This window comes from Uloborus diversus, chromosome 7 (genome assembly GCF_026930045.1).
Source record: "Uloborus diversus isolate 005 chromosome 7, Udiv.v.3.1, whole genome shotgun sequence".
NCBI lineage: Eukaryota > Metazoa > Arthropoda > Arachnida > Araneae > Uloboridae > Uloborus > Uloborus diversus.
This window is the reverse complement of record NC_072737.1, coordinates 141,584,902-141,602,418: the sequence shown is the minus strand read 5'-3', so window position 1 is coordinate 141,602,418 and position 17,517 is coordinate 141,584,902. Positions and strand designations below refer to the sequence as shown.

Below are 17,517 nucleotides of genomic sequence, written 5' to 3'. Positions count from 1 at the left end.
GGGTTCAGCATTCAACTTTTTGACCCAAGACACTCTTAAAAAGCACAGAATTTCGTTCAAAACTTATAAATTCCGTGATTTTAACAAAAATAAAAAGATATTTCAATTGTTTACCTCTTAACAAAGCGTAATAATCATCAAAAATTCGAAAAATCGGATTCTCATAGCGGATGCAAAGAGATCGCAATTCTCAAAGTGAAGGCATCAAAAGTATAAAAACGGCTTGTAAAAGAAATATTTTTGATAAAATTATTTTAAAATTTTAGAGTCCTATGATAACATATCATTAATATCTGTGAACACAGTTGACCCCCCCCCCCCCCAAAAAAAAAAAAATATATATATAAAAAAATAAAATAAACCATCTATTCAGCATTTTAATTTTTGATAGAACAGAAAATGGAATTTTGCTTTAAAAAACTTGAAATGAGAGTTCTAACAGAAATAAAGAGACTTTTCATTTATTTGAATCCTAATAAAGCGAAGTTAGCTTGAAAAAAGAACAAAATATGATTCTCATATCGGACATGTAGACATCTAAAGAAAAAAAAAAACGATAATTAAAAGAGTTTATTTAAAGTTAATCATCCTTGTTAGCATTGAAAAATCAAAACCCATATAATTTTCTCCCAAAATAACAATTAAACATTGCACTGCACCGTAAAAAACGCAAATATTGACAAGCCCGACAAAATGACGAGAATAGAGAATATTTTCTAATCAAGTCATTATAAAAGGTTCAACGCCAGACGCCCTTTTTCCTCACCCTTACTATCCCTTTGCAGTTCTAAGTTCATTTCGCAGATATATATTATTATTGTTTATTAAATCATGAGCGGAGAAAAGTGCTTACCAATGCCTTTTCAGAAAAGTTTACAACAACACCGCTACTAATTAGCTGTGATAAAACAAACAACCATTATATTTATCTGGCAGTAGCAATTATTTATCGCTTGCAGGAGCATTTGCAAGAGTGCCGATATTTTTTTTTCTTCAAAATTAGCCGATTTCGTATAAGCTGATCCCTCTAATTTGACTTAAAAAAAGGTTCCAAAAATTATCGTTTATACACAGAAATATGCGTTATTTTGCTTTCAGATTTGCTCTTTCAATAATCAATTTGTGACAGATCCGATCTTGTTCATCAGAATTTTGTGAAGGGTCCGATTTGTTTGATCGGGATTTTGTGAAAGGTCCGTTTTGGTTGATCGGATTTTTGTGAAGGGTCCGTTAACGGACCCAAATATCCTCTGGGCAGACCCCTGCCTGACGCAAAATTATTTCTGATTAATGTCACAGGCACTATATTGATTATGAAACCACATGTCTTTCGCCCCCCCTGGATGGTCGACAACCCCGGGGAGGGGGGAAAGCAGTGGGGGGGGGAGCCGTTTGCTAAAACACTCATAATTCGCGAACTATTTGAAATAAAACACGGGAAAAAGTGGCAAAAGATGCAACAGAACAAGGGCTTGAAAAACTTAAAACATGTTTATCGTCCTATCTTTGTTGGTTTTTAATTAAAAATTCCTTTTTTAGCAGCCATGCAAAAATTTTGAATAGAATACGAAAAAGCTTTTTTTTTAAAGATAAGTTCTTTTTTAAAATTATTTAACCGTTTAGGGAATCAATAAAACCTGAAACTTCATTATTCAGTTTGTTTAAAACTACTTAATTATTACCAAACGTGAGCGTTAAAAAGCGAAATAGAAAATGCAAGCACTTGCCTAAGATAGTGCATTGAATAAAACGGTAGTATGCTAAGGAGGAAAAAAAAGCCTTATCCTTATGACGAACTATTCATTCTTCAGTTTACAAACTTATTCTAATTGCAAAGTATTCAACTATGGCTTTAATTTTGTTATATACTGCTTTAAATTTGAGAGGAACTAAGGAACCAGGCCCAGAGTAGTTTTAATTCAAATATAATTTTAATTTATATCTATTAATTTATGTTTTCAATTTACCACAAAAGAATATTGCGGGTATTGTTTTGCGGATATTGCTTTTTATAATTTACTCAACAAAGAACAATGATACAAGAAATAATATGTACTAAATAAATGTAAAAAATGAGAAGCTTGAGCTTTTATGAAAAAGAATATAAATATAAAATTATACACTAGAGTTCTAAAAAAAACTAATTAAATAAAATTAGTAAAATAATGCGCATTAAAAAATAATTGTAGAAACATCAATATGCATACATAAAAATCATTAATATATCAGAAATTCTGAAAGCTGGATCATACTCTTTTTTGTTGACTTATAATTGTTCTATTGAATCGTTCTCTTTGTATTTTGTAGTTTATGGGCTTTTGCTTTAGTCTTAAAAGCACAGTATTTACAGCAAGATGAATTATTAATAAAAAAAAATTACAAGATTATTTACAGTTCTTGCCTGCGCAGGGGTGGAATTAAACTATCAGGTAACATTGACTTGCATCATAAGGTGCGGGCGGCTTTATTGTTTTATTTTCATTCAAGTGAAGCCCAAACTTGGTTACATCTAAAGGCACTGCTAAGGTACAGGGGAATTGATTCAATAGTAGAGTTGAGCAATACTTCTTAGCACATGTTGGAAAGAATTCCAGAAGCATGGTAAAGAGCTGATATTATATTTATTTCTGATGGAAATGACAAGAAATTATTGTGTGTGTGTGTAATGTACTTTCCGGAACTTCTGGTTTTCAAGTTATGAAAACGACAGTGAGATGTACCGATCGTGTTTAAGGTCCCACTCTTGTAGTTTGACTATTGGAGAGAAAATTTTATTATTTTTTTATTTGGAGACCTGCAAAAATCTTTGCTACATTTGAAAGTAGTGTTTGGGACATTATGGACCAGAGTCATTCCATCGATAACTTGAACTTTGTTCTTAAAATAGGGTGCTTCTTCCAGAGTTTTGCTGCAAGAAGTATCATTTTCAATTACATTCACGAAATCGGACCTAGCGCTTTGCTTCAGTGAACCATTTTGATGAACCTAACCTACCATTGGGCTTATTGTATGGGAGTGATTTTTAGATGTACTAACATCACTTTTGAGCTAACGTTTCCCAGGTTAAATGTTTTTCTTTAGTTTTCTTTTGCTGTTTTGCAGTCGCTATTGTAGACATTGCCATTGCAGGACTTCTCTGGATAAGAGACTATTCACATTTTTTTTAACGTTCCACTGAAATTTTGATGATGCTTATGTGGCAATAGCCTCGCTCACTATGTTTCATAACTCAGGTATAAAACCTGCAAAAGGGTTATCCTGATCATTTATCCTTTCCGTAATTACTTCGTACTTGCAAACTTGAATGTTTTAATTTTTAAAAAAGTGCCATTGTGACCCATACTAAGCAGTTATAATGCGTTAAAGGTTAAGTAATTACTTAACTGGGACATTGTTTTGATAATATTACGAAATAAAACCGCCAAAACAGGAGAGCCACAAAATTTACTTTGGTTTACGTCGAGTCTTCAAGGTACATTCCGCAAACTTGTTTTTTTTTTTCCTTTTGTGAATTACCTCAAATGCTTTTTGAGCTTGCTTTTATTTCACTTTTCAACGCTTTGATAATATTCAAGTAATTTTAAACTAACTGGATAGTGATATTTCAGATTTTATTGGTTCCTTAAACAGTTAAATAATTTTGATAGTTTGAAAAAAAAAAATGCGTATTTTATTCAAATTTTTTGTTTGTTTGCAAAAAATAGAATTTTACTCAGAAAATAACAAAGATATGATCATAGTCATATTTAGTTTTTATGAAGCCCTTGTTTTGTTGCGTCGATTGCCACTTTTTTCAGTGTTTTATTTCAAATAGTTCGCGAGTTATGGGTGTTTTAGCAAACGGCTCCCCCACTCACTGCTTTCCCCCTCCCCTGGGGTTGTCGACCATCCAGGGGGGCGAAGACATGTGGTTTTATAATCACTATAGTGCCTGTGACATTAATCAGAAATAAATTTGCGTCAGGTCTTCCATGCATGCTCAAAATACCCCTTCAGATCCTGAACTATAATGCAAATCGTGTTCGAGCTTGCTACTGTCATTTTGTTTTTCAATCCGATAACAGTACTTAAATGATTTTAACAAACTGAATAATGATATTTTGGACTTTATTTGAAAAAAAAATCAAACAATTTTGATTTGGAATTTATTTTGGTCAAAAAAAGTTTGTTTTGCGCATTTTATTCAAAAATTTTGCTTGTTTGCGAAAAATGGAATTTTTCTCAGAAACCAACAAAGATAGGTCCATAATCATATTTAGCTTTTATGAAGCCCTTGTTTTGTTGCGTCGATTGACACTTTTTTCAATGTTTTATCTCAAATAGTTCGCAAGTTATGAGTTTTTTAGAAAACGGCTCCCTTACTGCTTTCCCCCCTCCCCCGGGGTTGTCGACCACTAAAGGGGGCGACGACATGTGGTTTCATAATCATCATCGTGCCTGTAACAATAATCAGAAATAATATTGCGTCAGCCTTTCCATGCATGCTCAACCCCCTTCAGATCCCGGTCTAAAAGGGTGAGATTCAAATATTTATGATCACTTTCCGCCTAAAATATGACTTATTCCTTTGTATTTACAACACATTTACATAACTGTTACATCATGCAGCAGTTAATTGACAAATATAATTAAAGTGATCATTAATTCAATACTAAGCAATAAATTACTATTACGCCTGGGTATGATTTTGTGCTATCAAAGAATGGCAATACATTCAAGAATAAGTCAAAGTTATTAGAGGGAAATGCAAGTAAAGAAAAATAAAAGGAGGGGCTGGGACACAGCAGAATGGTGAATTAAGCAAAAAAAAAGTTTGACATTAAGAACACACACACAATTTTCATTTCCATATTTTACCCTAAACATGACAATATACAAGAAGTATTTCATATTACTGTAACACTTATATGTAAAACAGTAACAAATTGCTCATCAAACTATTAATTGTAACTATACTGATGCAACAAAATGAAGATAAACATAAATGCAAAATAAAATTCACAGTCATATTCGCACATAACAAGAAACATTTTATGCCCACACATTTTATTACACTTAATTATTAATATTGTGTTTGCCCCCCCCCCCTTTTTTGAATAGCAAGTTAATTTTAAAGTACTTGAATTTAAAAGAATGGAAATTTGTATTTTAAGTTCTTTGAAGCAGTATTAGAATTTTTGCAACATAAAGTAATATGATTAGTGGAGGGAAAACATTACTGGTGTTACAAAATCAAGATGATGCATTGAATAGGAAAATTTGCAACGCACAAATACAAAATATATACTTCAAGAGGGTTCCAATCTAAAAGAGCCAGTCTCACAAATGTACCAAAAATTTTTGGTAAACAGAGAGGCACAAAAGCTTCACTATATGATTCATGATGCTCAGCTTTCCATTTCTCAAAGTTCGACATCACACCTTCCAAAGTGCCAAATTCTTCAACAACGTCTTCAAAAATAGTGTTAGCTTCATCTAAAATTGTTTCTTTGTGGGAAAAAATTGAAAATATCTCATCAAAATATGTGTAAATATGTGTGTCATACAATGCATGAACAGTTATATAATGCAAGAAAGTACTATATAATGCAATACATGAACAAGGAAGCCCAAACAGTAAGTTACTTCCCACCCCCTCCCCCCAAGCCAGGGCTAAGACTTCACAAAATACAATATATCAGACAGCTCGGTTATCACATCCTGAGACTGCAGTTTTGTTCTTCTTAGAACTCCTCAGTCAGGAATAGTGAATAACCGAGCTGGAGGCAGATGTCATCTCATTGAAGCTGAGAATGCCAACAAAAATAACGAAACTGCAGTCTCAGGATATGATAACCGGGCCGTCTGGTATATTGCATGTAGTGAAGCCCTAATTTAGCACATAACCACTGGAGCGCAAGACTGGTCAAATCATTCCAAATTCTCCCATATTGAAAAGTGTAATGGATTAGTTAAAACTTAAACATATGCCCCTTCCCCAGGAAAAAAAAAGAATAATATGCTTTTTCTCCCCCCCCCCCGATTCAGGAACTGAATGCCTAAATCATAACTTTACTTCTTCATTGAACCCATGCTCGGTTTTCAAAGGGAAAAACATCACATGAGACACTGAGAAGCAAAGGGATGTAAGTGGACTTTCTTAACTTTTGAGTAAAACGCGTTTAAAGTTCAGACCCAAGGTAGGCTTTCATTAAAAAGTGTTTCTAATCCATGCTGTACAGCAGCACTTACCAGGGCTACTAGTTTTATCTCTTGCCTGAAAATAGAGGAGAGGTTCTCCTACTATTTGTACTAGTTATTTCCAAAATTTTAATTTTCACACTTACATCCTTTGCTTCTCACTGCCTCATATGTAGTTTTCAAGCAGGGTTTAATTTCTAATGAAAATGGTGCGGAGTCCTACAGTCTTTGAAACTTTTAACAGGACTGGATTTGGTTTACTATACTTAAAATGGATTTGATTTACTATATTTAAAATTTCACATAACATAGAAAAGAAGCACAAGAGCTGAACTCTTGTGAGCTTCCATGTAAATTAAGCCCTGTTTTCAGGAGAAGCAATTTTAGAGTTCAAGAATGAAAATATATGTCCTGCAAAGAAATATATACATTGAAAGGTAAATATAGGCCACTGAACTTTACGCTGCTTCTAAGTACTTGGACACAACCTATTAAGAGCATATGTCTGTCATTATAGTGACCGTGAACAAAATCTATTGATTTTGTTGGCACTGACCTGTCAATAAATTCCATTATATTTTTGTGTTTTCCCCCACAGTTTAATTTTTTTTTTTTTTTTTTTACACAGATATCAATTTTTTAAGCACTTCTAATATTTTTTAGTTTGGAGATTTCCTACTACAAAAATTATAGATTAAGTACAATTAATAAAACTCTATTCTTATTCTACTCTATTTTAAATGCAAAAATTTATATTTTCAGGTGACTATTAATGAAGAACTAGCTTTACTATTATTTTGAAAAAATGAAACAAAAATAATTCTTTTCTTTAAAATTTATTTTGAACTTTACTTTCCGACTCACAAAAAGTAAATGGTTGAAGGATTTCATCAGGTCAGCTTTGTAAGACAATAATTTCAGTAAAATTACAAAACATCCAATACAGCCAAAGATTTCTAAAATTATTCACGTACACAAGGACAAGAACAGGTAATCACCTAAAAATCAGAAAGCTCCCCCCACCTTTCGCAACTCCCCATCACAAACACTTAAAAAAATATATTCTTCATTAAATCTTTACTAGTTAATGCTATAGAATAAATGGCAGACATTTTGATGAGCCTGAAACCACAAGTTTTCAATGAGTTGTTTTTCAAGCATTTAATAATAACCTCTTTATATGAATTGAAATGTGAAGTGAGGGATGAGGGGATAATTTCTACAGATATACAAAAAGCAGAAATTAACCAGATAAAGAGTGTTCCTAAACAGGAGAAGATATATACATTGTTACAATACTAATTAACAAAACAATAAGTAAAAACAAATTAATGTCATTAAAATAATTGATACATTTTACAACAAACCATTCACTAATTCTGGAAAACAGAAATATAGTAAAAATACCAGAAAATGAAACACTTATAAAAAATATAAAAGTGATGCCATTAAAAAACTTTAAAAATTAGTACATGCGTCCCTCGTACAACACGGTTAATTCGTACCTTGCAGTATTAAAACTAGGGTTTCTAATCTGACGTCGAATTCAGTCCTGTGGGATTTCAGGATTGTAAAGTGCCAATCCAGCCGGATCCCGTGGGATTGACTTTATTCTTCAAAAAATTAAATTTTTACTACAGAGAAAAAGTTTTTAGGATGGACTGCTTTTATTATTTGAATTAGTAGTCTTCTTGATTTCCGTACAACAATTGCAAAGCACTACAAAGTCAAATCCTAATTAGCAACTATCGTTTGGTAAGCAAAAGCGTGCCGCTCGTATGGAATGGTAAAGGATTTTTACTCTAAAAATAATGCACTTGATGAAAACATGCGCTGTGGTTCCACTACAATTGGTTTGCCTAAAATTAAGAAATTGGGGACAGTTAGAAAAAGATCTGAATTAAATGAATCACCTTCTGAAATAGATTTTTCTTTTCTTACTCTGGGTTTTTGCTCAAGAACTGCAAATTTTGGACAAAAACGATGTCTGTTGGATATGTGTTTTGCTGTATTTAACAGACATGTGCCCAAAACAGAATGAAAAATACTGAAATTACTTGGCTTTGGGAACAAACACAAAATTGTTAGTATATTGTACTACATCTGAAAGCTCTCCCATGTATGTTTTGTATTTATAAGGCAGACTATTTTAAATAGATGCATGAAATTAACTGGAACATGTTGAATTTAGCTTCCAATGTCCTTCTTTTTTGATGCACATAGTATTTCTCCGTTTCAAAAAATACTGAATTCAGTAAAAATACTGAAAAATCACATGTCTGATTTAATTTAACTTGCACCGATAATACCATTGTTGCTTCATTAACGTTGTTCACTGTATCAGTGAATTTGATTCATTACATCATGGGGTGAATATACTGCTTGATTTCACCAAATTGCAGTCTCAGTAAAAGTGTTTGGATAACTTAGCTAATTTTACCTCTCACTTTAAAGAGGAATTCAAAAACATGAGCAGCTTCAGGGGCATGTACAGGAGGAGGGGGAGATGGGACACCTGTTGGCCCAAGCACGAGGCTGAAGATGGCCCAATATTTTTAAAATGATGGGTGAACTATAGGAGTAAACAATATGAAGGGGGTCCCGTAAATTTTATTTGTTGACGGGCCCAAGAATTTCTATGCACACCCCTGAGAAGCTTAACTTACTGCATTCTCATGAGTGTCATCCTGTGTTTCATACAAGTTTCTGTCACCCTTTTTAAAGTCATGCTGAATACATAAATAATGTCAGATTTTTCATTGCTCTCTTCCTTGGAGTGCACATTTTTGTAACTTTTAGGTTTTGAGTGATTTACTAAAGCTTACAGAAGTGCTCCAACATTGCATTCAGGTTACTAAGCGGGTTTTAGAATGCATAATACACTATTTTTTAAGGGTAATTTACTGGACTTAAACTTTAGTGATGGTTTTTAAAATGCTTATAAGTTATACGCATTTTCTCAATTGATGAACGTATGAAAATTGAAACTTCGAATGAGAATACAATTCATTCTCAGAAAAATATGCTCTTATTTTTATTGTGCTCTGAAATGGTAAATCCATTGTTGTTCATATGAGACACAGTTTTACTTGCACTTCTGTCAGATATATGAGGAAGAAGATTCAGACTTAAGATGATGCTTGTGAAAATAATCGTTTTATGAGTGGCAAAAGCTGGAAAACACTTGAATGGGGAAAAATTTGCAGGATCGGGGATCCTGCAGGATTGCGAGCGAAATCCCAGGGGACCATTCCCGCAAAAAATATTGTGGGATCCCGCGGGATCGGGATTAAGATTGGAAACCCTAATCAAAACCGTGTTATACGAGGCTTTTTTAAAAATAACTTTTTAACTTATTTTTTACACTTATTAATCATGTACATAGTAAAAATCATGTCGATATGTATCGTGTTGTATCGAAACCCAATTTCAAATACAAATGTGACGACCAGCAACAGGCTCTGGGCCAAGCTAGGCTGGTCCTAGTCAATTTATTAGTCCTCAATGAAGATCAATAGCCCTCTTAAAGCTATCCACCCCCAATCCATTTCTTATTACATCAAAACTGTGTCATACTAGTCTTAGAAATAATGTTAATCAAGGGATGTGTACCGTGTTATATCGAAACTAAGTTTCATAAAAGCTAAGTAAAAATTTATTAAGACTTAGTATCAAACATTAAAAGAATGTATTAAACAAAATGAAATTCATCTTTTTTAAACAAAACTTTCGTGTTATATAAAAACCATAAAGTATTAAATTCAATTTTGGTACCGTGTAATATCAAAACTGTGATATAATAATCGCAAATTTGTTACCGTGTAATATCAAAACCGTGGTGTAGAAGTACTGTGTTATACGAGAGACGCCTCTATAAGTAAAATAGGATTTGTCAGCGATCTTACATCAGCTTCGATAAGCTTATATCAGGAAGTAAACAATAAAAGTAAAAGGTTTAGCTATGCACCTCGTATCTTTTTGAATCTAATAACTTCCAAATCTGGTTCCTCATCATCAGACGACATTCCATCTTGATGTTTCACAATGAGCATCATTTTTTCTCTGTGTTTTCTTCTCCTCATACTGAAAAACATTATCTGTATATTCATATACATTTTCCCCAAAGCTAAACATAAGGGATGAAGTTAATAATTGATTTAATGGCAAGAAATTCACTTGAAAATTAGACATCTTCAGACTCCCTTGACTTCTGTTAATTTCTATTCAAAATACTATTTCAAAATCAAATTTATTTATTTATTGTTTTTGCACATACAAAAACAATATTATCAATATTTTTTACTAATACATAACATAAAATAAAATTCATCAAATAATATTATAATTACACGTTTTTGATGAATTGCTATTTTAGGTCATTTTATAGATGATTTGAGAGCACAACTTTACTAATTTTGATTTGTCAGAACATTGCTTTGACTATATTAATTATATTGTTCTTGAAAATCAATCATTTATGAAAATGACGAAGAAACTTTTAATGATGAAACAGAAAAGGTTCAGAAGCGTTCACAAAAAGTTGAATACAAAATTCTCCCCCCCCCCTAATAAAAGACACTATAAAACCAACATTATACTGAAAAAGAAAAAAAAGTAATGTCAAACTCAATCAAAATAAAGAAATCAATAGAGATATTGAGGAACTCTGCAAAAAAAACTGAGACTCTAGAAAATCTTTTTTTTTTTAGCAAAATAGAGAATCCTTTAAAATTTATTTTCAGATATGAAAATGGTCATAAACATTTTTTTCAGAACTCAATATGAATTTTTAAACATTGTGGCCACTGGAAATACTTTAAAAAGAAAATATAATTTAAAAAATACCGTCTTCCTTCTCTTTCAGCTGCACGCCTCAATTTTAACTCATCAGAACAAGTATTCTTCTCATTTAAAAATTCTGCACTAACCCCCTTTAAAATTTCACCTGAAAAAAAATTCAAATTTAGCTTCAGAGAAAATGCATTTAAATAGTCAAAAAATACATACATTTTTATTTCACAGCTATAGCTAACTAATATTTCTAATTATGATAAAGCAAGTTAACTAACTTAAAAGCTTAACAAGGCAAACAAAAATAGTCAACTATCAAAGATAAAAGCCTAAATCTTTTATCAGATGACTTTACATCCTAAGGTTCACTTTTTGCATTGAAAAAGGCATTTTTTGAAACCCTCAATCACCAAGGAGTTCTCTGCAAATCTGTGTCAGTTAAAATAGAAGTATTTTCTTTTACAACAGACTTATGTTAAATTAATTAAGAAAATACTTGAAATTGGTAAGCACTGATATTGCAAACAAATATTTAACATTAAGTAAACACTTCAACCTCCTACAGCTTATGAAAAGGAGAAACTCAACTTAAGCAGAGTATCATCCATTCAAATTCCTGAATAAACTGGAACTGTCTTCACGTGACAACAATCAACGGTAAAGGGGTGAACATGTCCTTCATCCTTTAAGCTTATATAAGGTGATGATAAGATTGAAATGATGTGAAACTGATATTTATAGAAAAAACATATAATTAATACTAAACACTTGCGAAATACTAACTTTGCGATACTTAAGAAACAACTCGAAAATCCTATGCAGAATATGCTTGCAAACATTCTTATTCAATTATCAACAACTGAGTGTTGCCACTCAAATACAAATTTTATAAATAATAAAATTCAGACCTAATATTCGGCCCTGCTCAATATCAAATTTAGTTGCAACTAAATTTAAAATTGAAGCGTAAATACAAAAAAAAGAAACATGCTGTCCAAATCTGTCTGGTGGGCAACAATCGCATCGCAGGTCATCGTGGTACGGTTTGAGTTCTTCCTCCGAGCTGTTGTTTTCCTTGTTCAGTGGAGAATCCCGTGAGTAGTTGGTGTGAAGATGTTGCACATGAACAATATTTTGCAAATTGATGTTTTTGATCTCATAGCATACAGCCCTAACTGGACGAACAATTTGAAACGGTCCCTTAAATATTGGAGAGATTTTATGATCTTGTTTTGGCCAGTCGTATAAAACGAGATCTCCTGTTTCCCTCCCTACCGACTGCGCCATATAAGGTGATGATAAGATTGAAATGATACGAAACTGATATTTATTTTAAAACATTTAAGTACTAATAAACACTTGCGAAATACTAACTCTGCGATACTTAAGAAACAACTCGAAAATCCTATGCAGCAATATGCTTGCGAACATTTTTATTCAATTATCAACAACTGAGTGTTGCTACTCGAATAAATTTTATAAATAATAAAATTCAGACCTTATACCTAGATAAAGAAAGCAGAAAATATGCTTCTCAAGGTGCATGTCACACATTTTTAAACATTTCCTCTTTTTTTTTGTTGCAGAATTAGTGAAGACATTTTCGGAACAGACAGATCCATATTTTCAGTAAATTGACACACTGGGAGAGACAAAAGGTAGATTGCTTAAGGCAGTGTGTGCCTACTTTTAGTTCCTCGAGGGTCAACCAACCTTCAGTACAGGAATGAGAGGGCCAGAGCCATTCCAGATAGAAAACCATACCACATTTTGATTCAAAGTCTTTTATAGAAATTTATGTTAAAAAAGTTTAATATAGTAGCTTAACATTACTGCATTTTACAGCTGAGAAATGAAGTGTGATGACTGGCTCTGCTTTCCTGATACAAGTTTATTAATATCCACTGTGAGTTCATGAACGGTCATTATATTGGAGAAAAATGTTTGTAAGGTAATTTTGGTTTTAACTTTAAAACACCTTAAGTGGCATCGCTTCAAAACATAAAACAGAAAGAAGGGGAAACAATTTTTTCACAAATATTAAATTAAAGTATATTTCCAATAGGAAGGGCCAATAACAAAAATAAATATGTGAGGCACTTGGCTGCTTGCAGTTGAGACCACACCGACTTAAGGAATTTAGTGAAAATTGGTTGAAGTGTTGAAATTATAAGTAGCTGCATAAATTAATGTTTAATTAAGTAAGGATTTAAGGAATGAGTAAAAAAAGAGACTTAAAAGAATGTGTATTCAAAAAATATGAACTGACTTGACAGAGCCGAAAACTCATCACTCTGATCTCTCACATCTTGTTGACGGCGTGAAGAAAATTTCTGCGCTCTGGATTTATATAGATCCATCATTTTACTATCGAGAAGTTCCAGGTGAGCAACCTATAAAAGAGGTTAAAAAAGATAAATGATGAAATATTTTAAAACATAAATAATGTTAAATAAAAAATGATGAAATAAACTTTGTTTTAAAATATGGCTGAAGTGAAAAACCAATGTAAATGAAGCACAAATTATCAAGAAATTATCGCATTTAGCTATTACAAGGCTACAATGGAGCCTCTTCATTAGTGCAAAAAAGCTCAACAAGAATGTCGTGAAAGAGCTGCATGAACCACTTCGACATTGGTATAAATAGACCCTCAAACCATATAAAATTTTCTCCTGTTTCAAAATCCAAACTCCTGAGATTGCAGATAATACCCAATAGAAAAATCTTTTACAGGGTTCATACACTTTTGGTTAAATAAAATTCCCTGACTTTTCCAGGTTTTCCAGGTTGTTTTTTAGAAAATTCCAGGTTACTCGCTTCATTAAAAATTTAAGTTTAAATAGTAATATTTTCAAAATAATTAAAATTGTTTAAAGCAGCAATGCAGAAGAACTGAAACTTCTCCCCTTAGATTTAAAAAAAAAAAAAAAACTTGGATTTTTTTTCCTTTGTTTTCTCTGTCAAAATTTTAAGTCTTTTTAAAACATTTTATTCAAAATTGTTTTAATTTGTTTACTATTTGTTGAAAACAGAGTACTTTCAACTTATTTTAGCGTTTTTTTTTATGTCACGCGTAATATTATAGCGTTTTGCTGTAGTCCTGCAGCAACCTTTTAGCATCCACTTTTGGTTTACAATACTTTTTATTTTCTTATAAGTAGGTTACACAAAACATATTGAGCAAAATGCAAAGCTAAATTTTAGTATAAATATGGTTAACTTATTGCATCAATTGGCATACCATGTAATGCATAGTAACAAAAATCAACATCCGCCGATCATAGGTCAATGCCAATAATCTTTTTTTTTTCACATATTAAAGGACGCTTACATTAAAATTTCAAATTTTCTTTTCCAGAAAGTATTAGTTAATTTTCAAAAATTCACAACTTTTTGCACATTTTAATGTTATTTTCAATGTTACTCATTGATATAAACATCCAATTCTGTTTCTGGAAGTTTAAGTCTACTTCCATTGTGCAAACGATCAAATATGGCGACAAAGTGAAAAATTTAAAATAATATGTAGATTTTTGGATTTGTAGTATAAAAGTAGTAATAAATAATTAATAATCCTTAAAAGGATACAATAAAAGCAAAATAGTCAGTATTTAGCACATAAGAGTAGGGTGGGCCGAAATAAGCCGAAAAAATTTTTTTTTTCGAAATCAATTTTTGGATAGCGCGCAAAAGTTGCATGATGAGCTAGTTAGCGCTCACAAAAAATTTCTTGGATATTAAAAAATATCTAGCCGGCGCTATTTAACACTAAAAAACCGAAAAAAAATGAGAAAAATGAATTTTTGTCGAATTTTTTTTTTAAAAACTAAATTCCAAATATTTTGCTGGGATGCACCGAAAATGTTATATAATGAGCCAGTTCGAGCCCATAAAATGTTTCATTGATTTTAATGAGCATTTAACCGCTCCTTTCGGACATCAAAAAATTGGAGAAAAATGAAAAAATATTGAATTTTTTTAAAAACCATTGTGAAAATTCTTTTTCAAAATTAAGTCATAGACTAATTAATTAAATAGCACTATTAATCATAGTAATTATTATCACGCAATAATATCATACATTTTCTAGATTACATATAAAGATAATAAAATTTTAAAAAAGAAATCTTCAAATTTGATTTATAATACCTCATGCATAATGAATATTATTTTTTGGAATAATATTGTCCCTTGTTATCAAATGATGGAAGTTCTTTCCTAGCTTGAAGTTTGGCACGAATGTATCCATCTTGTGCAGTTTCACTACGAACTTATATAGCAGCTTCGGTTATTAGTTTCACACAACGTTTCACAGCTTCCGTGTGACAGGGAAATTTCTCGAAACAGCTGTAGGCTGTTCTTTGCACATTTCTTTCAATTGTTGGTCTTTTAGATGCATTGTGAGAGGTGGCTCTGTAGCAACACAGTTTGCCCAATGAACTAAATCAACATAATCAATGGCTTCAAAATGAGTTTAGGACGCTTAAAAAATCGTAACCATCCGAGCTCTTCGTCTTCCTATTTCTAGAGTTCAGAATGCACCTAACAGCTAATTCCCGAATGTATTTCCTTGAATCAAACAACATTGTCAACAGTAGCTGTTCAGGATGAGCGAAATATGCATTATTTGTTACCTTATCCACTTTTCCAATAGCCATTTTTCTTACTGTCCTTTGATCAATTAGGAATTGTTTTTCTCTATCAGGGACTTTTGCTTTTTTTCTGTAATTACACGAATATAAATCTGCGCATTTGCAGGCACAAACGTCAAACAAAGTCATAGCCTCTGCTTTAAATTTGCCTAGCTTTGATTGTAAAAATTGCGTCTTTATATTTTTAGCATTTTTTGTTGCGCTATTATATTTAGAATAATAAGATAAAATTATGGCAATCACTCTTCTTATCGAAACAAGGGGAAGGGAAGCACGCCCCCAAATATCAATAGCTTTTTTTGCAACTACAGCGGCCACACTTGCTGAAGATGGTTGCTTACTTCCTTCTCCCTTTATTTGCATCTTAGTGATTTGATAACATCTGATAATGTCCTCATATGTTGGAAGAAATAAAGCATCGGGAGGAGACAAATCTCTTCCAGGTCCAAATAGAAGACTACTTGTGCTTGCTCGCGTTACTTTCTTTTTCGCGCGTTTCTACATAACAGTCGTGTTGTATACCAAAACAAAGATAATAATGCAATGACATTCGAAATGTCCGGCTCCCGTTTAAAAGACTTCAGAGGATTCACATTTTTTTAATACTCAAGGGCTCTATTTGTCAAACATATATAAAATAGTTATAACATAATCTTAGGAATAATAGAAGCAGTTGAGCGCCGTTTATTATCCAGGAGAAACAATTGGAACCGAAGATTAAAAAATTAGCATCTTATGTAACTATTTTTTATTTGAGGTTGTGCATTTTTTAAAATTGGCGTACAAATGTCGCATAAAATTGATTGAATTTTCACTAGTTTTTTCTAAGTAACGTATTGCGTAATATTTCAGTATATAATTATTTTGAAACTAATTTTAATTTTTTTTTTTCGTTTTCCCCATGTGTCAGTCTTAAAGGAGCGTAGCTAAATATTCTACGAAATGTATAAAACTCTTTGAGGATTTCAACTAATTCACTGACAGATACTTCTGATGTTTGCTAAAGCTAGCTTCAAACTTTTATTTTTACCCCCCCCCCCCCCTCCCCCATTTTCTTTTTTTTTTTTTTTTGAAAAAAGTGCATTTTTGCAATTTTTTCAGTTTTTCAAGGTCAAATAGCGCCGGCTAAATATTAAACAAATTTAGCGAAATTTTTTATGGGTAATAACGGGCCCATACAGCAACTTTTCCGCACTATCCAAAAACAGATTTCCAAAAAAAGTTTTTTCGGCCCACCCTAATAAGAGTCTAAATCAATTAAAACAAAAAAATGTTATGAAGATTAAATTTTGCATTTTTCCAGAAAATAATTACAAATTATCCGGAAAAAAAAGGCACAATTTGTGTTGTTTTCAATAATTTGCATTGCAATTAACATCCAATGCCGTTTTCGGGAGCTTAGGCACTTAAAAAGTCTTGTGTATTTCCATCTTGGGAATGACCAAATATGGCGGCTATGCCCAAAAATAAGAAATAACTTTTTTAATTTGTCGCATGAAGACAATTAAAAAATAATTAATCTTCATGAAACTACAATTCATTGAAAAGTTTTTATCACATTTGCGTCCGAGGCAGTGAGGATAAGATTAAGTTTTAAGAACAAAACTTTTCATTTCTCAAGAAAATTATTTTAAATAACAATAGAAAAACAATTTGTAGACCATTTTTTGTTATTTTCATCAGTTTTCAATTAAAGAAAACATCCAATTCTGCTTTGTTTTTAGAAACTTAGGCATTTTAGGATCGTATCTACATCCATCTTGTGAATGACCAAAGATGGCGACTACGTTTCACACGTAGCTGAAATGATTTTCTGATCAAAAAAAAAAAACTATTTTCTCCGATCAACCTTCCCCCATCTACAGGTTGTGCTTCCGAAGCAGTAAATTGT

The 17,517-nt window shown here is 32.1% G+C and overlaps 1 protein-coding gene across 1 annotated transcript in view; it reads right to left on the bottom strand.

The window, feature by feature from the left end:
- Positions 1-17,517, bottom strand: part of LOC129225535 (PAX3- and PAX7-binding protein 1-like) — a 58,536-nt gene that overhangs the window by 15,357 nt on the left and 25,662 nt on the right. Inside the window, exons 9-12 of the mRNA XM_054859973.1 lie at positions 13,241-13,364; positions 11,026-11,125; positions 10,148-10,263; positions 5,288-5,487 (exon numbers count right to left, since the gene is read on the bottom strand). Of these exons, the coding sequence (XP_054715948.1) occupies positions 5,288-5,487; positions 10,148-10,263; positions 11,026-11,125; positions 13,241-13,364 (540 nt within the window). The remainder of the gene's footprint in view (positions 1-5,287; positions 5,488-10,147; positions 10,264-11,025; positions 11,126-13,240; positions 13,365-17,517) is intronic.